The following is a 27,488-nucleotide window of genomic DNA, read 5'->3' on the forward strand; positions in this document are numbered from 1 at the left end:
TCTCCCTCCAGACATATTTTACTATCCACGAAAAAAAACCCCACAAGAATGGCAGCTGTCAATTATTGTTAAACGTATCGTAAAACCTTTTTTTTTAACTTCTTATCACTAATGAAAAAGAAACTTTTCAGAAAAAAAGAACATGAATACAAGACAGCTAAATTATATCTTCAAATTACCACAACAATTGGATGTGAGAAACATTTCTATGAGGTGTATTATTTCTTTAAAGTTTGACCACAGCCCATCTGGAATGACCAGAGAGAAGGATTTTTTGACTTATACTGCAGCCAGCCACCAGGGGGAGCAGTTTTTGTGATGACGTCCATTTTTTTTATTATTGTTTTGTTTTTTACAGTCTATGGTATTGTTAAGTTTTTGAGCCTCAAATTTCCCCAGAATCTCTTATGGGAATATTGCTTTAGCATCTTGACTACAATAAAACCCATCACAATCAGCACTGCTTTATCCAGATTAATTATACATACAGATACATTTATAATCCATTTTATACGACTCATAAGTGTTTTTTCACCTTTTTCATTAATCTTCATATCCTGCCTGTTTGTTCCTCAGGGAGCCAGTCAGTCGAGCAGTGAGTCAGTGTGTGTGTCCTGGAACCCGAGCCAGCAGAACTATCTATAGTTTATGGAAGTGGGAGGGTGACAGAATGAGGGAAAGAGACTATCACTTTACACCATGTCTCTCTCTTTCCCTCTGAGTTCATTTAGGATACACTTCTTCAAGAGGAAGAGTGTTATTTAACTCAGGAGTGTGGGGAAATTAAGTCCTGGGTGTGAGAGAGAGTGGAAATTTCAAGTGTGAATGCAAGTCTTTGAAAGTGAAAGTGAGACAACAGGTGTGTAAGTGTGTGTGAGGGGAGTCAAACAATGGCCTTAACTCGCCTTTGTCCTCTTCTCTTCCTCCTCTTCTTCCTCCCTCTCTCCTCTCTGGGACAACGCTACCGGCTTCATCATCAACTTCAAAAACAACAACAACATCAACAACAACTTCAACTTGGAACCTACCAAAGTTTCAGCCCCACATGCCACCTGAGTGAAGAAGGAGAGTTAAAGTGCGACCAGTGCCAACCTGGATACACAGGGCCAAGATGTGACAGGTAACACATTCACACACTCACAGAAACAAAAACAAGGGATGTCTCCTCTGTTATTGATCTATGGAAATGTAAACAACCACTTAGCAAAGACAAAAACAATTCCACTCTAGGTTTTTTATTATGCTTAAATCACATCATGTTTTCTATTGCAGCTTAATATCTATAACTTACAGAGCTACAGACCATTTGAAGGCATAAACATGTGGGCTTACAAAAGTGAACACAGCTTACACAAAGTCAAAGTCAAACTACTCGGTGTGGATTTGCTGTGACAAGAGAACTTAAGAGATTTTAAGAGTCATGGTGCCCAGCTTACTGCCGACTTGTTTGGGTTTTTCTTTATGGGGAAGTATACACTTGTCAAACCCCCCCGCTCACACTGCTCTGAGGTTGCTTGTCTGCAAAAATACTTGGTGTGTCAGCTTTGGTACATCTCTATGCGTTGGCTTGACTCGGTCTGTTGGTTTTGTCTCCAATGATGGAGTAATATCTTGTAAAAAAGATCTTACCCTGCGTGTCTGTATTGGTATATGTTGTGTATTGCCTCCCCCCACACATACACACAAAAAAAGAACTGACAGAGACCTGGCATAACAGTTTTAGCCCACTGGTTCAAATTGCAGTATGCTTTAAACTTCAAACACACTGATGGCTGAATATAACATGAGAGCACATATTGGTTGTCTGTACTTGAAGGTACAAATACGCAGGGATGGTTACCTTTCACATTTGAAACTATATGGTACTGATGCCCGGTACCTGTACTCAACGGTACCAATTTTTTGAACTTTTTTGTTTTTATGTGTTTTTTATGTTTCGGTGAAAAATATCAATTTTTTTAATAATAAAGTATACATTTTATTCAATTTAACATATTTATTCTGCAGTATATAACCTTGAAATGCTGTGTTCATGTCCAGCATGGAAAATCAGCTACTCTTCCACTCCCTCACAGTCACAAGGATGCATTGAGGTACCTAAACATGGTACCTTTTGATTTGTCGTGAATCACTACTTGGAACTTTTCCCAGAATATGGCCAGTTCCTTTTAAAGTGCCTAATTCAGTACCCATCCCTACATATACGTGACTGTATAATTAATGTAGCTGATGATGTAGCCTTTGTGGCATCACCCATTTGTTTCTGATGCAGAATTTTGAAGCTAATTGTTGTTTGTAGCCAGCCTTCGAGACTCTTCACTAGCTGTCAGGCAAGCCGTGTGTCTGATTCAGCAAACTCATGATCTCAATATCTTTGAAACAGCTGGATTAAAAAGAAAAAGTTTTCCTCACATGCAATTGTCTCTTTTGAATATTTGTGAATTGTGGTTCCTCTGGAGTCAGCCTCAAGTGGACTCTTGATGAACTGCAGTCTTTAGCTCGTCTGCATTGTCTTTGTTTCTTGTTGCCTGAGCTTGTGTCTTGGTTGGAGTATGTTCTGAACCATTACGTACTTGATACTTGCTGAATTGTTAACATCCTCGTTCCTTAATAAAATGTGTTAAATCCTGTGAAATCTTACCTGAAGACAAAATGTCTTAAAAAGATTCAAACTACTCATTTCACCACTGATTATCAAAAGCTAGATCTTTAGTTAGATTGACACTGAACTTGGCTCAATATCTTAGTTTCAGCAGCTTGGTGTAGCTGACAATCAGAGGTAAATATGTGGTTGGTTGAGTCTTGAAAATAAAGCCAGTCTTCTTGTTTTTCCCAACAGAGACTTTTAAAAACTAAACAATAAATTGGGTCTGTAGTGCAAACAGAGACTGCTGCTCATTAACCGCCGTTGAGTACCATCCGTCTCCATGTCCATCCAGCTCTGTGTCCGCAGCACATTTATAAGTTGAGTGACATTCTTGTTCCATTAGCTGTGAGCTTCTTTACCATCTCAGGCCTAATGAGACGTCTCAGTGGATGCTGCTCTTGTTAAATCTTCAGGCCAAACTGTCATGTGTTGATGCAGTCTGAGTAAATATAGGCTCCTCAGCAGCCAAGCTCCCAGATATATACTACATTTGGACAGTTTCCAGTTGTGCTGGGCTTGGATGATGCATTTGTGTTGTTTTAAAAATCAATTACTGCCACAATAACTCCATGAAACCTTGAAGCGCTGCTTTTCAGTCAGTCCATTTAAAAATCCTTGGGTTGAGATGTGATGGGAGAACATGTGATACCAGCTGAATGCTGCTGACTCTTGATTGTTGATGAAGTGATTCATAAGCTGCATTAATACCTTATTCATGGTTTAATACTCAAATGAGATAGTTCCCTTGCGTGAATTTGTAAGGCATGGAACATGAATATCTGTTGTTCAATGTAGGTTTGTTTATGATTAGCCTTATGATTACATGTGATTAAATGACCTTGTGGGATTCATAAATAAGAGATGTATGCGCTCTTTGTTTGACTGTTTTTCTACAGTTGATCTGAAAGATTTTCAGTTTCTTAGACCAGCTTTAAATCCTCATTTTTATTAAGCAGTAAGACAGAAGCCGCTCAGAAGAAAAACGTTTGGGTTGCCATTTTCAGAAAATCTGTTGTGTACTTTTAGTTTGCTATTTTTGAGCTTTGCTCTGGACCACAGATGGTAAAATATATTTTTTCATGTTAGATATTAGCTGCTGCTATTTAGAAACACTATTCTCTTTTCAGGTCATCATCAGGTTCTAGGATGAATCCATGTAGAATTTTCTGTTCCTGTAATTCAAAAGTTGTAGTTTTTGCAAGTGTTTGCCTTTAATAGATGGTCACTCTTGACATTCACATTTTTAGTTTCCTGTATGTGTTTCAGGTAGTCACATGTGATTCACTGCCTGGCCAAATAAATTGTCACACACTCTTGTGCGGCATACATTCGCTGTGGCATTGTTTTCAGTTAGCTACTGCAATGTCACAAGATTTAATTTCATCCAGTGTTGCCTTAATTTTTCACCAAGATCTTGCATTGATGATGGTAGAGTGACCACTGCACATAGCCTTTTCCAGCACATCCCAAAGATTCTCAATGGGGTTAAGGTCTGAACACTGTGGTGGCCAATCCATGTGTGAAAATTATGTCTCATGCTCCCTGAACCACTCTTTCACAATTGGAGCCTCATGAATCCTGGCCTTATCATCTGAGAATATGGACGTGCCATCAGAGAAGAAAAAACCCATTGATGGAATAAGCTGTATATTCAGGTAGTCAGCTGACCTCATTCTTTGAGCACAGTCTGTTGCTGAACCTAGACCTGACCAACTGCAGCAACTCCAGTACATAGCACTGCCCCCACAAGCTTTTACAGTAGGCACTAGGCATGATGGGTGCATCACTTCATCTGCCTCTCTTCTTACCCTGATGGGCCCATCACTCTGGAACAGGGTAAATCTGGACTCATCAGACCACATGACCTTCTTCCATTGCTCCAGAATCCAATCTACATTCCCTAGCAAACCGAAGCCGTAGCTTTACTGATCACAATCATATACCATATTTTTTCCTCGAAGACGATTGGTCCCCACTATCCTTCCAGTTTTTAACAATGCATTAGACAGTTCTTAAACCAATCATAGTAGTTTCTACAATCTCCTTAGATGTTTTCTAGATGCACGCCGATGATTTTACCCTTCTTAAACCAGACTAATTATTTTCCATGACAACAGTATGTGTCTTTTGAAATGGTTAAAGAAATGAGAAGCAACTCATCGTACCAGCTGGGGTTCAATAACTTGTTGCCAGCTGAAAGACAGAAAGATGTGTGGAAGTACTGTACTGAAGTATGAGTAAAATTTGACAATTGAAAAAAATACTCATGAAAGTACATCTACCCTAAAAAACGACTTAGTAACGGTAACTTAAGTATTTTTAATTTGTTGTTTCCACCCTTGATGATAGCTGCGCTCAACCTACAGTGTCATGGATAGGAATGAGGTACTTGTAGACCCTATGCTTGTACTTGTAGACCAGTTTACTCATGCCACCCCTGTCTGCAGCCATTTGTTGTCTTACACAAAGGAGACTTTTCACTCAAAGCAGCACTTTGGAGGATTAAAACAGAAGAGTAGTGCTTCAAGACCAAACTGCCTTATTGTGTCCAGTGTGACAACAAAGGTTATGAAAGTGTTTTATGGTACTCTGAACTGTGTAGGCTGTTCTCTGTCCAAGCTGTAGGATGTTAAAAGAGAGCTGCTGATGGACACACAGCCTCAGCTTGCTGCCCTGCATAGTCTGCATGCCTCGCCATGCTGTCCACAGCAGAATCTCTCTGTCTGCCATTAGGTCTTTTTATAAACCTCATTTGACTCTGAAAGCAGCGAGTCATTGTCTGAACATGTTTTATGGGACGCCTGTGACAGAAAGGTGTCTGCACAGTGACTGTAACCTAGATAATGATCAAAATAATAGATTGTTAATAGATTTTTATTTATGTGGCACCTTTCCTGAGGAGAAGTCACAAAGTCACAAAGCACTGACAAGGTGCCAGGAAAAGGAGATACCTTTAAAGTTGTTGATTATTGGGCCAAGTTAAGGCCAGGGCATGTGAGCAAGGTGAAGCGCAAGCAAGCAAATTTTAAAAAGATCATGGAGAGGGATTTCGTTTTTTTTTTCCAAGCATGGGAAGGCAGAGCGGGTGCACTGTTTCCCTCCAATTACTGCTTACATCACAAGTGGGCCGTGGACAGACCCTTGAGGAATTCCATGGACCAGAAGTATATTTGATAAGAAACAACAGAAAGTTCGGTCTGAGGAGGCTCAAGGAGGTTGTTGATTTTTTTTGTCTTTTAAAGCATTTATAAAAGTCTGAGTGGTTTGCCTAAATAGGATAAATCTTTGATCATACAAAGTTATCAGAGCTGCTTAGTTTTGACGATTGTGTTTGTTTTGCAGAAATTGTGTGCTGTTTAGTTTCATATACAAATATGTATGTTATTGAATTTGCTGAATATTTCTGTGTGCACGTTCTTTACGTGTGGATGCCATATGGTGCCTCAGTCAGTAACGGAGGACAGCTGGTAAACAGAAAAGAGACAGGAAGAGACTCAGAGCAGAGAAATAATAACACAAAATCATATTTTAGCTCTGTTGACAGCATTAAAGAGGTAATCAGCACTCAGTTGTTTCTTGTTCTATTAGTCTAACTGATATGCACTATGCACTACCTGCCATTCCCTTCATTATCTACACTCCTTTTGTTGGTGTTAAAGGTAATTAATTGTAATGTGCCAATTTGTCTGTATTACAGGCTTTAACAGGATAAGCTACACTTTTCCGCCCTTGCTAATAGACCCTCCACTCTCTGCTGAGTGCTCCTGCTTTTCAATTTCCCGTCTCTAAAAGCCATTTGGAGAATCCAGCTTTCTAACAAATAAGTCAACTAAAACACACATTGAGTTTTAAGCTGCTGTTAAGTGCATCAGCATATCAGAATGAAGTCAGCCTTTCGAAGTAGTTTAGATTTTACTCACTCAGATTTTAGTGAGATGACATTAACTCGATGTTATAATTGAATGTCTGATGTGAAAAATTCACTTTACTGACTGCTGCGGTTGCTTTTTATGCTGCTGAGTGCTGTTATATCGATGTTAGGCTTGACTTTACATGACTACTGTCATTTTAAAAACACTGAGGGAAAAGAAACTCCTCAAACAAAAGCTGTGGGAGGTCAAAGTTCACATTCAACCAGTCACACAAGCACTTAGACAGATCATCCCACTCATGACTAAAGTCAAAATTTGATCAGGGGCTTTGATTTATCACTGGTTGTAGAAAGTTTGATTTGTGCAGCAGTATTTCACTTTGAGTTTAGCCTGGTCAGTCTACATTAAAGCTTTTAGTTGCTCTTGCTCCTCCACCCTCCTCCAAAATGGTAGCCAGAAATCTGGGAGTGACATCTGACTCAAGTTTATCTCAAGCAACTACTACTACTACAAGCAACCACTTTCTCCTACGATTAATTGCTTCTTCCTCTGATGTATAAATAGGCCTTGTTATGTGATGTTATAATATTTTCTCCTTCAGATTACTGTTGTGCATTTTTGACTGCTTCAAAATGTGACATCTTGTATTTTAACTGGCACAAGCAAAGACTAACCCTTCAGTCCCAGGCCAGCATTGATTACATTGGGTGCCCATATTCTTTCATATTGATTTTCAGATTTTATGTTTACTTGCCCCTAAATATCTAAGATACTTTTTGACTCAGCTTTTATAGACTATCTCTAGACGCCCCGGTCTGAATTTTTAGGTCCAGATAATTCTGATACCTGGACTCAAGTACTGTCTGATACCTTTACCGATCTAAACCACATCTGTCTCATCCTCATTGTGAGGAGTAGAAAATATTATTGGATAAAATTAGATCCAGATTAGTAATCTGGATAAAATTAGTACCTTTAGTGGCAGATACCATACCTCCTGGTATTGATATTGCAATCAATTTAGTCCTCACAAACAACATGAATCGGATCACTGGTTTTTTGATTAGAGTAATGGCAGACTGTCCATTTTTTTGTAATGAATGTCAATCTTATACAGATAAAAAAAATTGATGGTCATGAAATCTTCATAATGCCCATCAAGGCATAATCTGTGCTAAAGCGAAGAAAGGCATAAATGTTCATTCAAGTTATTGTGATGTAATGTTGCATGGTGGGTTTAATATATGTTTTGGCAGCTGCACCAGGTTTGTGTGGACATTATGAATGTGAGTGCTGGACATTATGAAAGTTCATTTTACAGCAAACATCTTGATATAGCTAAAAAAAATAAGTCACTAGATGTTTATGTCCATCACATTTGTCCACTAATGTGTTCCCCAAAGTTGGTGGCTACAGTGTCTTATTTTAAAGCACAATCTACAACAGTCACAGAGGAATTGCTAATCTGAAAATCCTTTAAAGTTATGGAAGAAGGAGCAGAGCCAGTCCTCCCCCAACACCGGTTCTCTGTTTGTAACTAAAAATAAAGGAACACAGCTTTTAGGATCCCATCCCCTCTGCTCCTCTCTGCTCCACTCTGCGACTCTCTGTGACTCTCCACCAGCTGTGCTCACCGTCCACTTCCTGTTCACTCTGAAGGCTTTCACCAGGTGTCCGACCCCCAATATATCTTCTTCAAATGCTCCAAACGGCACACTAAAAATACCTTCTCTTCCTCTTGAGAACTGAGACACACACACACAGACACACCCACACACAGACACACATACCGACAGTATGAAACAGAATGAAATAGAGGACTCAAGGTTCGAATTAAAAAAACACTCCTTCTATCAAAAAGTGAGATTGCTGCTACTCTGATACTTCTCCCTGGAAGAAGAATGTACTCATAGAGCGTCTCACACACTGGCAGAGACACACACACTCACACACACATGCACACACGCACACACACGCAGAGAGAAGCTAATAAACCAGTTCTATCGAGTACCAAGAGGGTCAGTGGTAATAATGGCTGGCTGCTCTTGACTTCTTGCCACTCTCCCTCTCTCGTCTTTCTTTCCCTCCTCTCTAAATTCAATTCTCTTTTCAATGTGAAAACCTTTCCCCTCACCTCTCCACCGCTCTCTCTTTCTCTCTTTCTTTCCTTCTCTTCTTTTTTTCTTTTTCATCCCAATTCCCCTTTCAGCCTGTGGAGCTGGATTTCAGCTCAGGCCTGTTTTATTTGGCTGCAATGGCTCTTGACACGGCGCAACAGACTCAGGTTAATATATTTTTGCAGCATTCGAGCTCTGTTCTTAATAATCAAACTAAAGAAAATGAAATTCTCGGGCTGGTGGCCCAGTTAGTACACAGTTACATGTCTTTGTCCTTGGACAAGGTTTCCAACCAGCCTTTTTTTTTTTTTTTTGCATGAATGATACCAATCAAACGCAGTTTTCTGTCAATGAACAAAGATCTGTAAAAATGAAAGACTGAAAGCAACTTCATTTTGAAATTAGCGGTGGTATTCAGAGACAAATTGTCTTCCAAGGACACCACAAACATCACAGAGTACAAACATATTTAGATAACTTGAGAAAAACATGCTTTTAATTATATGGCAACAGCTCATTGGAAAATTCTGTCATTCCTTGATAGCAGACCTTTGTTATGAAGAGGGTGTCAAAGGAATGTGGCTGTGTTTTTATTCTTTAGCCTACTAGCTGTAATTGTGTCGGTGCACAGGAAGACGAGGTGAAAACAGCAATAGGAGAGGTTACAGAGACCTACTTGAGTTAGATCTACTGGGGCTAAAGTTGGTGCATAAAGTAAAAACTTGATGGGGCCATGAGTTACAGAGCTATTTAAAAAAAAGGTCATGCTGGTTACTGTGTTTATTTCACCATTAGTTGAAATGTTCCGTTCAGTGTGAGCAGTGTTGTTTTAATCACTTAGCCAATCGTGGCTTTATTTTGACCAGCTAACCCCAAAGGTCTTCTGGGTAATGAACTCCTGCCCTAAAATTTTTACTGTGTCCAAAATTGCCTATTTCTGCACTCACACTGACTATTTTGAGTGCGTAATTATTTTCCGACAGATGCAACGCAGTTCGATTTCTCAGCCAGCGCACCCAATATGGTCAGAAAGCTGAGTGTGGAATGCTGGACACTTTTCACCATCATTGGTCACCATATTGGCTAGGTAGAGGAAGAGGCCGAGATGATTTACACCACTTTAGACACCAACCTTATCTCTGTCTTTTTAATGGTCTATCCTCAAGTAGTAAAAAGGAGTTAAGGCAACCCCCCCCCCCCCTTCCATTTTAGGGTATTTTTCCAAACATTTTTTACATGTGTGATGTCATTTATCATCACGAGGAGGCAGGAAAAAAAAAGCACCTACCTTTGTTGGTCCTAAAAACAACTTCTGTTCTTGATCAGTGATGCCTACATGCTTTATTTCACTTCATCTGTCTCTGAAGCCAAAGAAAAAACAATCCAAGATGTCAAATATGGTAGAAATGATTTTTTATTTCTCATTTATTTTCATTTATAGTTGCAAAATCATAGCTTTGCTTGGTGTTTTAAATTTCTATTACTGATGGTAAACATATTCAGGACTCCGTCTGTAATCCCTTTGATTAAAATAATTCGTAAAACAGAATATTAAATGGTGCTCTATTCCTGCAAATTTTCATTGCAGAGGAAAGCTTTCCGTCACCAGCTGCTCACTTTGGAAAAACCTGCTGACTGTACATCAGGTCTGTGCAACCTTTTCAGAGCCAAAATCAAAAACAATTGGCACGAACAATTAATAAAAAAGTGAAAACAGGAAATAAATCTTATACAGGACAACTCTCTAAATTGGGATCATGAGAATAAAGGCATGTCTCTGTCTTAGTGGACCACTGGCACTGGGACACTTGCACTGCACAAACACTTTGGTCACAGTCCTTGAAAGACTTTTTAAAGATACATGTTTAATGATCAAAATGGCATTTTCTTATTAAATAAATGGTAAATTATACTTATCTATGTGGTATTTACCTAATAACACAGAATAATTTACCAGATAATTACATAGTATTTCCATCATTGTTTATTTTTTTTTTGTATTTACTTTCTTATTACCAAAGGTAATGACTCAATACCACAGTATAGTTTACCATAAAATAAACTGGTAAATGTCCAGTATTTCCACCGTTGTTGTCTCTGTATTTGTCAGTGCACAGGAAGACAAGGCGATGATCAACAGTGGTAATAATCCAGTAATGCAGTGTATTTTGCCTTATCTATACACCAGGTAAATACCTTGTATTTCAGCTGTGGTTTCTATGTACTTATCTATCTAGGGGACTGTAAAAGAAATGGTTGCCAGATCATGTATTAATTAAGGATTATTATTATTATTGTAAGCATTAGCTTCGTGTTGACATCTTTCACTCTAGCCTAAAAATGGAGTCCACATGAGAAAAACCTGAACAGCCTTCTTAAAATAGCCTGATCATTTTGCCTGCTGGTGTTTAAGCATATTTTAAACATTTGTTTCATATCTGTTTATATTTGGGTTGGCAATGCTGCCCTCCAGCTTTGTGCACACATCTCTGGCTCAGTGTCTGTTGGTATGTTTCTGAATATGTGACCCGAGTGTGTGTGTGTGTTTGACATGAATTATACAACAGGTACCTTCGGCCCTCCCACCTCACAGCTGATAATTCTCATGGCCTCAGATAGACGAGCTTTACATCTTGTTATTTGTCAGGACTGGTTTGCTGGTTCACATGGGATCGGACCTGCTGTTATCAGTGATCTCGAATGAGGAGATTAGCAGTTACGGACAGAAAGCTGAGGTTGTCATTCATTTTGATGATGTTGCCTGCTTATTTCATGTAGTTTGATGATCCAAAGGACAGAGAAAAGTAGTGCTGTATTACAGAACTGAAAGCTGTGAGAAAGTGCACTTTCAACAGACATTATTTGCAACATGAAAGCAGGAAAAACTGTGTTTTCAAAATGTGTGATTGCCTTTCTCTTCACAAAGGTTTGATGCAGCATTATCCCAAACTAAAATCACAGTCTGAGGCTGACAATGACAGGGGGACATTTTGGTACAACTTGAAAGTATTTCAGGTGGGATGTGGACTTTGTGTTTATTAAATCCTCTCTGTGTAACTCCTTCAGGATTCACCAATGAAATATGATTTTAGACAGACACTCTCAAGGTTAGTTTCTGCTTTCTCTTTAGATACAGTAAATAAGAAGCTATTTATGATGATGCAAACTTCAAGGAAGCCTAAATCAGAAGTCATAAGATGATCTGCCAAGATTTCTTATGGTAATCTAATCAAATCTGTCACAGAGGTCAAACTGGATAAAATTCCAAGAGTGGTGGCTCAAAAAAAGATCAGTCCAAACCAAAGTGGTTCAGGTTACTTTGTCTTAGTTTTTAGATTTCTAATCCTGACTTTTGAGTTGGATTTAAAAAATGTTGATCTTAAAAATCCAGATTGTCTTCGTCCTGTCAGAGGTTTAGCTTTTAGGTTAGATAATAGGAATTACACAATATCATTGACGATAATCTGCACTAAAACAGTAACAAATAAATCAACAACAAGAACAACAACAACAGATGAGTCAATAAAATAACAGGTTTGTTATAGATAACATTTGAAATAGCAGTTTTGTAATAGAGGAATCTAACCCAAAGGATTTCATTCAAGTTGTTTTTAAATTTGTGAGGGACAGTACATTTGGTTATCTGATCCTAGACAGCAAAACAGGGAGTTTTCAAATCCATGTTTTTCTTTTCCAGATTTAACCTTTGGAACAAGCAGACTCTGAGATCTGCACTGATAAAATACATTAAGAAAAATGAGATGATTCTCTGAGCTGTCCCACAGCTAAGAAATTTACAGAATTACAGAAGCAAATGCAGCAAATATAGCGCAATCATGTAGAAATCATGTATCACTGTAGGCTTCTAAATATTCCAATGTTAATCTCAAGGATCTCCAGTCAGTAGATTGTGTTTTAAGTACATCCAGCTTCATGTAACTTTCTAACTCTGTCTCTCTGCTGCCTCCTAGATGTTCAAACGGGTACCACGGCCAGCCCACGATACCAGGGGGCTCCTGTCAACCCTGTGACTGCCATGGAAACCTGGACCTCTCTGTTCCTGGCAGCTGCAATCCAATCACAGGCCAGTGCCTGCGCTGTCGCCAGGGTTACGGCGGCCCGTCTTGTGACAGTTGTGCTGAAGGTTATTACGGAGATGCCATCACAGCCAGGAACTGTCAACGTAAGTACCAAAGTAGACAGAAACAAGGATTTGTTAAGCCAACTGTTGAGTTTAATTGTTGCTGAGACAAAGTGAGGGCTGGTCCAAAACTATAAACATTAGTTGCACCTTTAATTGCAAAGAGTTTAATGTTGTTATGAAGCACAAGAGTGAATACAAAAATCGACTCTGCGGGCTTCAAAGATACAAAAATACAACTAAGCTCCACAATATGAGATTCTGACAGGACATCTTTATGAAAAGGAGTTTACAGACAAAGAAGAGACTCAGACAACTGAGGGAAAAAGTGAGGAAACCTCTGTGTGAACTGGACAACAGGAAAGGTGTGCAAACTGTGTGAGCTTATGCCCAAAACCCAAGAGGCTCGAGTTAGAAAGAGTGATAGAAACAGCGACTACTCATCTTGAATCATTAAAAAACAGGCAATACTGCTGCTTCATTCTCCCAGCAGGGGTGTTACTCTGAAGCGTTATACTTCCTCTGTGAAACTAAATTTTAGCTAAATGATATGTTTTAATCCTCTCACTTAAACACGGAGTAGATGGCACACCATCTGGAGTGTGTGTGTGTGTGACTGTGTTTAAGTGTGTGTGCCTGTGCATCGGCGAGCAGCTGTGCTGGTAGGAGGTGTGATGTCGTAGCGGCCTACTGACTGCCAGCTGTGTTTAAAAGTGAGAAAAAAAACATACCTGTAAAAAAAATCAAGAGGAGGGGGGAAGTCTGAAAAATAAAACAGAGAGGAGATGGCAGCAAACAGAGACGTACAGATGGCGCTTGTTTGTGAAAATCTTCATTAAAAACCTGTGCTGTTGACAAAAACAGGCAGGAAGACAGATGAACAGAGAGAGAGACAGGAGGGAAAGAGACGGCAGAAGCAATAAACAGACAGATAAAACCATCAGAGAAGTATAGCAGCAGGCAGACAGGCAGGCAGGGGTATTAATGTGTATTTGATAGCTCATTGTTCTGTAGTTGTTTCCCCTCTCCACCCAGCTAAATGGTTATTGATTAATCAGCCTGATCTATTGCTCTCCTACAGTGCTGATCGGCTGCTCGTGTCTGGAGCTTGGAGGGCTCTTATCGATCCTGTACGAATGACCACCAAGAATTATTAAAACACAGCAACTCTGTGCTTCTGTCAGTCCATCTCTCTCTCCCCCAGTCCGCCTCTCTGGCCCTATCGCTTCCAGTCTTAATGAATTTTATTGAGTGAAGCCGCAGAGTTCAGGCCGAGTCCATTTGTGCGCTATTACACTGTAAAAATCTTTCACTTGTTCTTTTGATGTCAGAGTTCTCATCCACAGCAGTTTTCTTTTTGTCTCTCTGCCTATTTTGTCTCCCTGCAACAGCAGTTTGGTTTAATTCAGTCAGAGGGATGGAGATGGTTTTGATTTTAGAGGCAAACTGAACAACAGAGCAATTTGTTTGAGGAAGAAACTCAAGCTCTCCTCCGATCATCCCTCACACGAGGAGAAGTGGTTTGCAGGTTGTTAAAAAGTGATTTGCACCGTCACACTTCTGCCTTGGATGTGCTGTAACTCAATAATGTAATTATACTTCCTGTGTTTCCAACACTTAATGAAAGATGCTTCATACAGAGGATCAATAATCTCTTTGGGGATTGTGGTGAAACCACAAAATGATTGTCCAGTGCAGTGTTTAGTACCCATGCTTTGACTTTTTATGAGCCTAACAGGCCTCCATAGAGCAATAAAGTCAAATTAAAAGATTTGATGAAAGAAAAAATAACCCAAGAAACTTATTAAGCCTGAAAAATGACTGTCTTTGATTATTATTGGAGTTTTATTTCATTGTATCTCATTCCACTGCTTTATTATCTTGATGCCTAATTTACAGACTTTATTGTTTTTATTCATCTTTGTTTATCTTATTGCCCTTTAGCTCTTATGCTGTTTTTATTCCTTTCAACACTCTTACGAATGATTCTATCTCTCAGCTCATTGCTCCATTTAAATGTTTTTATTCTTTTTTATTAAATTAACCTTTTTATTTCCTGGTTTCTTTTGGCCTCAGTTCATGTTGTTGGGTTCATGTGTTTCCTGGAATCTTCTTGGTTATTAGGGATTAAGGGGGCGTTTACACAACAATGGTTTTAGGGTGAAATGCAAAAGTTTTGTTGCGTTTCACCCTCACGTTTACAGGAAAACGGCATTTCAGCTGACCTAAAATGCAAACTTTTGAAAACAGCCTCCAGAGCGGGATGTTTCTGAAATGCTTCCGACACTGTTGCTGTGTAAACAGTAAGTTGGCGTTTTCAGTGGAAACGCTGATGTCACATTCCGCCTCGTGTGTGCATACAACAGGACAACAGTACAGTTGTTACGAACTACCGTGTTGTGCTTGTGCTGCTCAATCTGCTGACTGTCTTTCAACAAAATGTGCATCTTTTGCTCCACTTTTTAACTTAGTATTCCCCAATACACCAGATGACCAGCTCAACTTTACTTCGGTGGAGATCTCACAAAAGTGGCTTCTGGACAAGACAGTTATAGCACCACACACAGGCCTGGCATGCTTACTATAGCGTTTTCAGTCCATCAGTGTTTCAGTGTAAACGCAGATTTTTTTTCACTGCGTTTTCACAGCGTTTTAGCGTCTTCAGATTGTTGTGTAAATGGGGCCTAAAACAGGCGCTTTTAACACTAAAACTTTAGGTTCTTGGTATAGCAATTTTTAGGAATTGAATGGTTCCTGTTACCCATTGTTTGTCCATGTTTCTACCATGAGCTGAGGACCCAGGTAGATTATGTAAACCAAAATAGTGACGTATGGGGAAAAAGTAAAAGTAATTGCAATACACCGCCAGACCAGTAGAGGGCAGTAAGACAGTGATGAAGGTCATTTGGCAAAGATAACACCATAGAATTAGACTGCCATGACGGCATCATACGCAGCTCAATTATGCTAAACTAGAGTGACTTCCCCAGGACTTCTTCTGTATTTGAACAGCTGTTGTAAACTGGATACCCACTGACACATTCAACTGAAGGTCTCCAGTTTATAGTTTACTGGGTCACTCTTTAATCTGGACCACCAGGAGCTGACAGAGACACATTCACACTAACAGGCTCAAAGAAGACGATTGTTTAGGATGTACTGAACCAAGTCCATCATAGCTGGGAGTCGTCTTATTGTGGGCGGAGGGGACAATAAGAACACTGTGGCTGCTCCACCAATCAGAAACCTTCAGCTTGCAGCCCCCACCTCCCTCAGAGTTTCAGGACATCTGAAAAGTACCCCCGTTTTCAGGGGTAAATCTGTTACCCCAGAACTACATTTAGACCCTAGTGCCTTTGTTCAAAAAGCATCTTTTGTTTGTGAAAGCACTTTGTAAAGTCATGTTTTAAAGGTTCTTTAAAAATAAATGTATCATTATTACTTTTATAATCATTGTAAGCAACTAAAGGCATGCTTTGAGGCAAAACATCACCAAAACATCCTTCCCTGAATTTCAACCAGGATCCAAAATGTGAGCAAGAACAATCCAGACTCATTGTCATTCAAGGCCTGATTAAAAAAAAAAAAAGAAAAAGAGAAAAAAAAAGATTTTGCACTTGCAAAACCAAATGAGCCAGAACGCCATCATCTAATTCACGAAGCACACAAAGGCTTTAATGCTCCATGGACGGCACTGCGGAGTATTTACACCAAGCAATGCACCATTAATTACATCACACAAAAGCTTCTTGGTGCTCGAGAAACAAACAGGAGACATGTACCAAGCATGTAAGTGATGTTTAATGCATTTATTATCCAGCGTTTCAGATCACTAACAGCTCGCTTCAAGGCCCCCGAACGCAACATCTCATCTCCAACACAATACTTCTGTATCTCTGTCTCCTGTTTACCTTGAGTATGGACTTCATTTGCACACTGTATGTAATGTATGTGGATTTAATAGCTTGTACAGCACATTGATGTTTGCCCGTGTGCTCTTGAAGTGCTTATGGTGTATAATGGATACACGGTATCTCCTCCTGTGGCTTGTTTACACAACAGATTGCTGGGTAACAGAACATAATGTATTTCTAGTTAGAGAGGATTCAGCATCAAGGCCAGAGTGGGGAATAAAAAAGAAAACAAAAACACAATCAACAAAAAAGCTACATCTCATCCCACAACAAGGCTCACATTGTAGAGACTGACAGAACGGAGTCCAGATGGTCCCTGAAGGGTGAAGCTAGAGGGGTGAGAGACTCTGGGTGTGTGTGTGTGTGTGTGTGTGTGTGTGTGTGTATGTGTGTGTGTGTGTGTGTGTGTGTGTGTGTGTGTGTGTGTGTGTGTGTGTGTGTGTGTGTGTGTGTGTGTGTGCATAAGAGATAGGGAATATGTGAAACATTATTATGTCTTGTATGTTAAGTCAGGCATGTGTGTGTATATGTAGGAGGAGAAATCGATGTATAGATGTATGATGCAAGTCGTGTGTGTGTGTTTTGTTGCATATATCTCTGTGTGTTTTTGCATGCAGACATCTGTTGAACCACCTCTCTCTGTCTCACTCTTACTTGCCCATCCCACACGCAGGTCTGTCCTTCTGTCTCTTTTACATCAAACCGCAGAAAGAAAGCAAATGTTAAAAACAGGCTACACGTCTGTGTGTGTGCCTTCAATTTCTTGAGATGAGTGTGTTTGTGTTTGTGTGTGTGTGTGTGTGTGTGTGTGTGTGTGTGTGTGTGTGTGTGTGTGTGTGTGTGTGTGTGTGTGTGTGTGTGTGTGTGTGTGTGTGTGTGTGTGACAGCCGATCCACCAGATGGGAGCTGTGATGTTCAAGCTTTTTAATTGTGTATCTAATGGGTTGATTGGCGTGTGTGGGTGTCTCTTTTCCCTCTCGTAAGATTCAAACACACAAAGTTAAATAAAGTTAAAGTAGTACAAAGAATCTCAGATAAAAACAGATTTTCATTGTGTTGCTTATGAGAATAGGTTCTGATATCTTTGTAGCTAAGCCAATGAAAAACACTCTACACACACCAACACGACAAAGGCCATGACCTGAATGTTGTGCGCTCAATGCCAGAGGGATGAAGCACAGCCTGAGGGGAATGAATGAACATTTTTTATGATTCAGTGAATGTTGCGAGTGTTGAAAAAGTAAAGAATAGAAAGGAAAATTCAAGGCAGACAGCTTTGTTTGACTTTGAATAAAACTGCTTCAGTTATGTTTAACAAAGCAGAGCACCTTGACTCACTCTGAGAATTTCGATTTTTGAGGACAACACTCACTTTAAAAGGAACACCTTCTTCACCTTAACTGCTGATTAATCAAAATAGTTCCCTCTTTGCTTTGTTTCAAATTCTGACAAATTCCATCAAAATAATCAGTGAAAATTTAATGAATCTGAGAACACTGGTATCAGTTTTTGTATGTCTATGTTTTCACTCTGTACCACTGGCTGTATATAAGTATGGCTGACATGTTGGTCTCCCAAACATGAAACCAAAATCATCTCAGCAACACCCCCCACCCCCCAACAACAACAAAAAATATATATATAAAGACTCATTTTCTTTACTGTACTTTTCTGTACTGTACTCAGGGAGCTAGCTTTCCCAGCGGTCATTTGGGGGTGCAGGACAGGGTACACCGAATGGACAACCCCTGGCCTAAAAATACAAGCCTATGTAGGTGCTGAAAACTGCAACACTTTGAGTTTCCACTTAAAGCTGACTGCAAAAACACTAGAAACCAAAAATCACACCAAGCAATTAAAAGCTATACAGTAAACATCTATCTTTACTTCATCAAGTATTTCTTTGTATGCTTTGTATATTTTATAGATGATATGTTTTTTAACCTTCAAGTTCATGTCTGTAACCATCTGAAACTTTAAATATTTAAAAAAAAAAAAGGGAAAATGTTTTCGTTCAAGCCCTAAGAAAACAAAAACACTGATGAAAAGATATCTTCACACAGGCTAGTGTATGGTTTCACCATATAAAATATTGCATTCAGGAGAAAATGACTTAAATAGTACCCACTGCAGTGATCACTATGCACCAAAGGGTTAAGTTAGGTTACGTACAGAGTTTCCAATAGGACCCCCACTGATGATGTACTCCAAAAGTCTGTATCAGAATCAAATGGGTGATGTCACACTTTGTTCATTTATTTGGCAAACCATCTGTGGGTTCATCCTGGTCGTGTCCCCAGCTTACCACAAGGCTACAGTTACATTTAGCAGACGCTTTTGTTCAAAGTGACGTGCAGCATCAGCAAGAAATAAAGGAAAACCTTAGTAAGTGCTACAAGTTATTTGACTCCAGATGCTACCATTAAGTGAAAAAAGATTTTTTTTCTCTCCATGTAGAATAATGTAGCTAACCACAATTAATTGGTGCAAAAATGAACAAATGTTCAGTGCTAAATATTTACTAAGAGTTTAATGTGAGACCTTCTGACTCATTCTGCCCCTGAGGACAAAGAAAAGAAGGGTCAGATTAAGTGCCCAAGTGTTCCCTGAAAAGATGAGTCTTCAGACATTTTTTTAAAGTAGACAGGGCTAACATGTACAGAGACCGACAACCATTCTTACTCACTTCATCACACCTGCAGGCAATTTCGAATCACTGATCAGCCAGGTGGGCATTTAACCAAAAGATAGTTAAATGCTAAAGGGTTAACTTTCTTCTCGCCTTTACTATGTAAAAAATGTACACTTGACTTCTAATTTTTCATCATTTTGGTGTCGACATTTAATCTGTAGCAATCTTGATTTGTTGCTTCTAAGATGATATCATTGCTGTTTTTTTTTTTTTTTCTAAACACAAACTATATGATCTGGGAAAACTCAGTCAGCCTACTGGACTGAAGAATCTATCTGAGCAAGGGAAGATTTCCTTCGCACTTGAGTCAGCAGGATATTAAAGTGCATATCGACAGCTAATCCTGGAGAACACCTTAAGCTGGATTTGAGCTCTGATCCAGTCTACTGTAGTGTGAAGTTGGCACACTCACCAGCTTAAACTAATATGTGTTATTATACGTACTCATGTAGAAATTCTCCCATCAGGAAACGATAATTGATGTGAAATATTCTGTTTTACTCTCTGCTCCTGCAGCCTGTCAGTGCCACACCAATGGATCTGTATCTGAGACGTGCAACAAGGAGACTGGGCAGTGCCAGTGCAGAGAGAATGTGGTGGGACGACAGTGTGACGAGTGCATGGTAAGCGATGGACCCCAAAATTTGCTCTTGCAGCTATTGTGTCAATTTTTACATCTTTTTTTTTTTTTTTTACCACAGAAATGCTTTAATCCCATCCTCTGTTCCTTTTTCATTGTCCTGATGTTAAGTTTGTGTTCACTTGGGGTTTCATCTGTTGAGACATTGCTTTACCCTTTTTTCAATGTCATTGATCTGCCTGCTGTATTCTTATTGGTCTTTTACCCCACGCTCTGATTGGTCCAGCCCAACTGCTGGTGGGACGCAGAGCGCCAGGAGTGTGCTCCCTGTGGCTGCAGCCATCATGGCTCAATCTCCCAGCGCTGCGACGTTGAGGGTCGTTGCATCTGTCGCCCCGGCTTTGTGGGGCGACGCTGTGACCTACGCCGCCAAGGTTACGAGCGCCGGGAAACACGCAGACCAGTGGAGCGCGTTCCCATTGAGGCAGTGCAGCAGAGATGGGGTGGGTCGTCCCGCACTGGGGGTTGTCCCAGAGGGGCGTACCGGCCAAAGACAGGGGTAACACACACTGCACGTTGATGACAGTGTGGTGTGTTTAGAGACGCATGGTGTGTTTTTTTTTATTGTGGGGAAATAACTTTGGATATATTTATTTAATGTATTATTTTCAAGGAAGTGATGGTCTGTGGGTCAATTTTCTTAACATTGCATGAAAAGGAAGTTTGTGTCACCTTATTTTGATGTGAGGATTTTACCTGCATGGATGTGTGGTTCAGTGCCAGACATTTCAGATTTTTTAACTTTTTCATATATCACCACAAATATACCAATGAGGACTTGAGATTATGTAGATATGAAGTGTACATGTTTTCGTGTCATATAGATCAGTGTTTTTTAGCCTTTTTTGAGCCACGGCAAATTCTTAACATTGACAAAGTCCCATGGCACACCACCAACCAAAAGTATGAAAAAATAACAATCTGTAGCTGAATAACAATATAGTCTCCTACACTCTCACACTGAAAAACCTGGGCCTGTTTAGATGAACACAAAGCGGATATCCTGACTTCTTTTACGGTGCCAGAGCCAAGCACCCCCTTAGCAATAGCTTTGCAGGCAGATGGTATTAAAGACTCTGTTATGGTGTGCAACATTTTTGATTCAGCAACAAGTTCAGCAATGTGTATACTCGCTTTGAGGGCTTGGTCTTTTGTGGTTTTACAACATGTTTTCACACAGGCAAACAAAATTGTTCACCTGCTTGTTATGAAGTATCCTGTGGTTCATTTGGAAATGGGGTATACGTCTACTTTGAACCATGGCACTATTGGATAGCTTTTCTCCCCACACCAAGCACACTAGAGTTGGTGTCATTGTATCCTGGTAAAAGTAAATCTGAGTGAAAGACAGCCTTTCCTGCACAGCCTTGAGTTCACCCTCTTTGCTTTCCTTGATTACCTCCCATACTGGAGCCTTTATCAGGGTCTGAATTTTGTCCCAGGCCTTATTCAGAGATCAGACTATTTCTTTTTTAAAAAAATTCTCCATTTCTGTCAAGGCTACCTTTCTCATGGGTCACTATAGCTGAGTTTTAAGGCAATTAGTTACCTGATGACACCTACTGATATGAAAGAAAGTATATTACTTTTAAAGCAACTTGACAATGGCATGTTTTCAGTATTTTTGGGAAAATTTAGTGAAACTGGATTATTTCCCACGGCACACCTCACAGCATCTCACAGCACATTAATGTGCCGTGACACAGTGGTTGAAAAACACTGATATAGATGATAATTATTTATTGACCCTTTACATCCTCAATTGTTCTTTCCACTTTAACTATAGTGTAGTAAACATAAATCTTTGAGTCATCTACATATATCCAGATTCCATACTAACAACTTATTGCCTGCTACTTTGATTGAAAGCCACCATTCTCCGCAACATAGCTCATTTGGTTGATTTTGATAAGTTTCACCTCTTAAATGCTAAAAGCCAATCACAGGTTAGGATTTTGAATTGGGACCTTGGTTGGCTCATCAGGGATGATGCTATCACAGGCCATCCTCAGGATCTCCTCCAGTAAATGTTGCTATTTAGATAAGACATGACATTCTTTGTGTTTTTGAAGTAGTCACATTCTCATTTGGGAGGTGGATGTATTGTTTTGTTAAGCTAAACTTTGGCTATAGAGTTAGGGGAAGGAAGGGAGAGGATGTAAATTTGAGGTGCTTTTTGAGAGTCAAGTTTGACTTCCTGATAGAGACTTAGGGTGAATTCCAATTCCTCCCTTAACCCTCAATCTTAACCCTCAATCTCAAAAATGCGTGATCCCGTGAAGTGCCAGTGCTGTCCCAATTCTTAGAATGTTAAGTTAAGTGACAAGTTTGAGGGCTGTACGGCCCCTCAAATCGAGATTTTCTGGCACCACCCTTGGGAGTAAGGGCTACCCAGAATGCACTGTGTATTTTCACTAGCTTCACTGCAACCAACATGGCGAAAAGAACGAGCTACAAATTAAGTATTTTCGTCAATATGAAATTGAAATATATTACGAAAACCATTGTATCATCTTATCTATGTCTAATCCTCTTCACAGATTATTGACCTCATTGTTGCATAACATTCATTTTATTTGACGATGTTTGCCAGCCAGACTGGCAGTCCCGGTTTCGGTGCACAGCTTCATTCATAACCTAAAGTTACAGTAGCAGCTTCTTCTTCTTTTTTATTTTTTTAAATTGGCAGACTGAATGCAGCTTGGGCATAGTGCTGCCCCCACAGTCTGAAGACATAACTGCATTTAAGGGGTGTCCCATTTGTAAGTCACGAAATAGCCTTAAACACTTGGTTTTGAGTGTCACTAAGATTGAGGGTTGAGAATTGGAATTCACCCTTAATGCTGAAACTTGTAGAAATGTTTCACCATCAACACGAGTCTGCTATTAAAATAAAGACACTTAAACCATTTTAAATAGATAATCTTGAATTTTTCCTTGTATTTCTAGACTTTGCTTGATTAAAAGTTTTTAGCTGTCTGTTTCAAAGATTTGTTTCACTTATCGGGGTTGGCAGTAACAACAGTGTGTGTAAGTCTTGGTCAAGTCCTATTAACCAAATTGCATGTTGTATTTTTTCACCAGTTATGTGAAGGACCCAAAAACTTAAACGAGTTTAACCAGGAGACATTTCTTCTTTCAGATCTAAGAACCAGAAATGTCACCTCATCCTTCCATTTGTTTCCTTTTCATATTGTTCTGTGGTCAGAAAAAAGTCTTGCATCTTGTGGCTTTGACTTCCCTTTCTCAGAGTTGCTTGCGTGTGACCCCCTCTTATTCCTCCACCTTTTTCCCAGCTCTGTTGCTGACACCCTTTGTCCTTGTCTGTCCCTGTTTTCCTCCAGCCTCAGACTCACGGCGTCACCACAGGCGGGGTGTGTGTCCCGTGTCACTGCAACTCGTTCGGTTCCAAGTCGTTTGACTGTGATGAGTCGGGTCAGTGTCGGTGTCAGCCCGGTGTCACCGGTCCTAAATGTGACCGTTGTGCCCGAGGGTTCTTCAACTTCCAGGAGGGCGGCTGCACACGTAAGCACACACTGTTTCATTGATTTTTCCTCATAGGAGGAGTTAGAGTGGAAATCTTTATAGAGAAAACAACAGAAAAACAGAGCTCGGCATAAAAAACAAAACCTTAAAATTACAAAGAAATGACTCCAAACAAATTTTCATCCCCGGGGTGATGAGCTCATCTTTGAAGTCTTCAGAGGAGTCAGCTGTCAGACTCTACAGAACAACACAGGAGCAGGTGCAGCAAACTTTTGCAGCCCAAACTGAGGATTAAGCCTCCACACATCCAAAGTACATCAATAAATATTTTGTCCAAATTATCTCCTTATGCAATGTGTGATCGATGCCAAACACCACTGACAGCCAAGAGCAACAGTAATGAGTAAGCCAAAACGCCTGGTTACACCGCACAAAGATGAGATGTGACGGGGGATTATTGACTGTGACTTATCTGGAGATCACTTTCACAGAGCAGCCGCCAGGTTAGTGGAAAAAAAAGTTTGGCTTATGTTCAAAGATCCGGAGAAAGAACTTGAAGGTATTGTGAGGACTTTATACAAGTAGATTAAAAAATATCCTTGTTGCTTTGCATCCTGCAAAAAGTTACCAGGAACAAAGGAAAGTAGTGTTTAAAAGAAGATCTGCTTTCCAAAACAAATGGATGCCTCTGCAAGAGTCACATCTGTCAAACAGGAATTCCTCATAGAGATGTTGAGGAAAAGTAAAATAATCCAGGGTTTAGGTAGGTTATTACCTAAACGTAAGCAGGCAGCTGAATGACATAAATGACCTTCTGCCTTTCTACATTCAGCCAAACCAAATTGAAATTTCTGAGAAATAATTTCAGCCTTTTTTCTCTAAAGGTGACTGTTGCAAGCATTTACATTTTAATTCAGAACGCTCTGTTACCAGAAAAGAGTCTGATGGCATTGAGGCTGTGAATGGTGCTGATTGAGTCAGAAGTGAATAAATTAAAACGAATGACACTGAGGCATTATGGGTGTTAACAATAAACATCTTTTTAAAGCCACCCAGTGAATTAGCCTTTCAGATTTCTTTAAATGCACCAGTTTTACTTCAGGGTACAAGTCTGTTAACTCTGTCTGCACATCATGTTCACCTTTATGTCTGGCTTTTGAGTCAACTTTCATGGACGGTGTTGAAAAGCAGACAAAGAAAGCTCTTTCAGCAACTTCTTTCCCCTGAGGTTTAATTGTCAAACTAATTTGTCAGTCTTTCTCTCCCCTGCTCTCAATCCCACACACTTTGATTTTACAAAATTGAAACATGAGCTCACATGTCATGTCGTGACAGAAAGGGAAACAGTGACATTGTTTAGAAGCAGAGAAAAAGATGAACTGAACATCTTTTTTTCTCACTTCTGAAATGCCTCTGCTCTCCTCTTTTCTCTCTTACAGCCTGTCAGTGCAGCCATCTGGGTAACAACTGTGATGCTAACACAGGACAGTGCATCTGTCCTCCAAACACCATTGGAGAGAGGTGTGACCGCTGTGCTCCCAACCACTGGGGTCATGATATCACCACTGGATGTAAGGTAGGCTGGATGTGAGCAAGCACAAAGCATCCATCTTTAATTCAATCAATTCAGAAGCTTCACACAAACACCAGCAGGTACAGACCCACTCTGATTCCAGTGAGAGGAGCCTGATATATTTGGCTATATGATGAAAAATACAGAGACATAAAGCTTTTTGAACATTAATAAACCACTTGAACTGCATAAACTCTTTATACCCTGAGTATGACATGATGTTTAGGAAATGATAAATTTACTGTCTGAAACTCAGGATATATAGATTAAGTCTGATAAAATGAAAGTCTGTAAAAGATGAAAATCTGATTATCCAGTCTGATGCAAATTTCTTTAGAAATTAAAAACAACAATATGCTGACAAAATTGCTGTACAGTAAAAATATAAAAAAATAAAACACAGATGCAGGACAAAAGTAAAAACTGGGGGGCACAAATGGATCAAAACCTTGTTCTCAAGTGGACCCGGAAGCCTGAGCGTGAAAGTGAGTTTTTAAGTTTGATTTAAAGAGACAGGCAGATAAGGAGGCTCTCTGAAATGAAGACTGTTTATAGAATAAAGGTCTAAATCTATAGAGTTGAAGTTCAATAATAAAATAAAAGTTTGGATAGATAAGATAATGCTCTGAAAATATAGGATAAAGGTCTGAGTATAGATATCTAAGATATACCTGTAAAATAAAAGTCTTAATTTTGAATATATAGATTAGAGAGGCAAAATGTATAGAAAAAAAGCTGAAAGGGCTCTATGCACAGCACAGATCACTTTCGCACTGGCGTGAGGATGCTTGGGCATTTTGGGTTACTAAAAGGATCTTCTGAAAGTGACAGTAGACAGTGTCATGATGGCAGAGATCAAACAAATAAGGTGTTTGCTAGAGTTGCTCAAAGTGTCTGTTAAGGATATGGAAAGAATCGTCCAGGTATCTAGTTGCTGCTACCATGTAGCAAATTGTATAGAGGCTTTTATCTACGTGTTTTCATTTTTTTGTAGCCTTACAGGTCATTTACTAACACAAGCTAACCTGAGCTGGAAGCCTTGCGTTTGAATTCCATCCTGCTTCAGGTCAATTATAATTAAAAGTAAGTTACTAAATCATGTGTGTATACTGGAAGTTTACATGCATCCTAAGATTTAACTGGAAATATGACATGCTTGCCTATGCATACTGCCTATGTTTGGAATGAAAGTCTAAAATTAAAGATAAAACATCTGAATATATAGAATAAAGGCTGGGCTGAATGATTTAATGTCTGAGTATATGGAATAAATGTGAAAATTTATACAGAAAAAGTGAATATAATGAACAAATTCTGACCATATAATAAAAACTTAGATGCTATGAAATAATAGTCTGAATTAATGGTTGAAAAGTGGATTTATAGAAAAAATGCTAAATTTATTGAATACAAGGCTGAATAGAGAATTTCAATTGACTATATAATATCAAAAGCTAAATATTTAGAAAAAAGGCTTGTTAAAGATGGACTCTCATTATTATACACAGTATATCTAGAATTTTATCCCATACACTTAAAAGGTAATTATATTCAGAAATAATGTTTATTTTCCTCAATTAAGATCCTTAAATTAAAAGTCCTTGATATGAATTGAAAGACTTTTCTTGATCCTGACAGACACAACAATTGGAAGCATGTTGATCCAGATAGATGAAAAACTGTTCTGCAAGCACTCTAATAGGAGTTTGTGACTCAAGAACAGAAAAAAAGAACTCAGTTATCTGTTTAGTTTTACTCCTGGTACCCACAAATCATTATAATCTGTCAGTCCTGATGAAAAATGCTTACTCTTTTACTAATTTCTTACAAAACGCTGAAGGCAAAGTACTCTAAATTCCAGTGTGCATAGTCTGTTTGTGCATGCTCAGTATATTAAACGAAAATGATAAATTAACATCAAAACAACTTTCTCAAAGTCTGAACTCAGATAAGAGCAAAGAAATGCTCTTTAATTATAAGGATTCACAAGTTTTAATCACAGTTTACGCCAATGTCTTTACCTTTCAGCAGCTGCTTATCACCTTTTCACTGCCATCCTGTCCTTAAAGTTTTTTACATCTCATCTCTCCATAGATCTCTAATAAAAAGTCACGCTCCCCATCTTCCTCTTTTCTTCCCTCACTGTTCTGTGTTCCTTTATAACCCTCATACTTGTTTACACAGCCTTTTCTCTATTACCCTCCCCCTTATCACCTCTTTCCTTTTACTCTATTGCTGCTGTTCTGTTCTGTTCTGTTTCTGTTGGTGGTGTTTGAAGGTAATTGTTCTGCTCTAAAACCATCTCACCAAAGAACCGCAAGGCAGCAATAACAACAAACTATTAGATGTAGCAGCGGACTATTAGCAATTAGAGGCTTGAACATGAAAGGACTTAAAGAGTCAGTT

The 27,488-nt window shown here is 39.3% G+C and overlaps 1 protein-coding gene across 1 annotated transcript in view; it reads left to right on the forward strand.

The window, feature by feature from the left end:
- The window catches only part of lama2 (laminin, alpha 2), a 248,340-nt gene that overhangs the window by 130,270 nt on the left and 90,582 nt on the right, over positions 1–27,488 (forward strand). The window contains exons 20-24 of the mRNA XM_074684978.1: positions 1,034–1,120; positions 12,608–12,819; positions 19,900–20,006; positions 23,368–23,548; positions 24,949–25,085. Coding sequence (XP_074541079.1) covers positions 1,034–1,120; positions 12,608–12,819; positions 19,900–20,006; positions 23,368–23,548; positions 24,949–25,085 — 724 coding nt within the window. The remainder of the gene's footprint in view (positions 1–1,033; positions 1,121–12,607; positions 12,820–19,899; positions 20,007–23,367; positions 23,549–24,948; positions 25,086–27,488) is intronic.

The sequence above is a fragment of the Halichoeres trimaculatus genome, unplaced genomic scaffold (genome assembly GCF_033239565.1).
Source record: "Halichoeres trimaculatus isolate MK-OKI-2021-1 unplaced genomic scaffold, fHalTri1.1 fHalTri1_scaffold_13, whole genome shotgun sequence".
In the NCBI taxonomy this organism is placed as follows: Eukaryota; Metazoa; Chordata; class Actinopteri; order Labriformes; family Labridae; genus Halichoeres; species Halichoeres trimaculatus.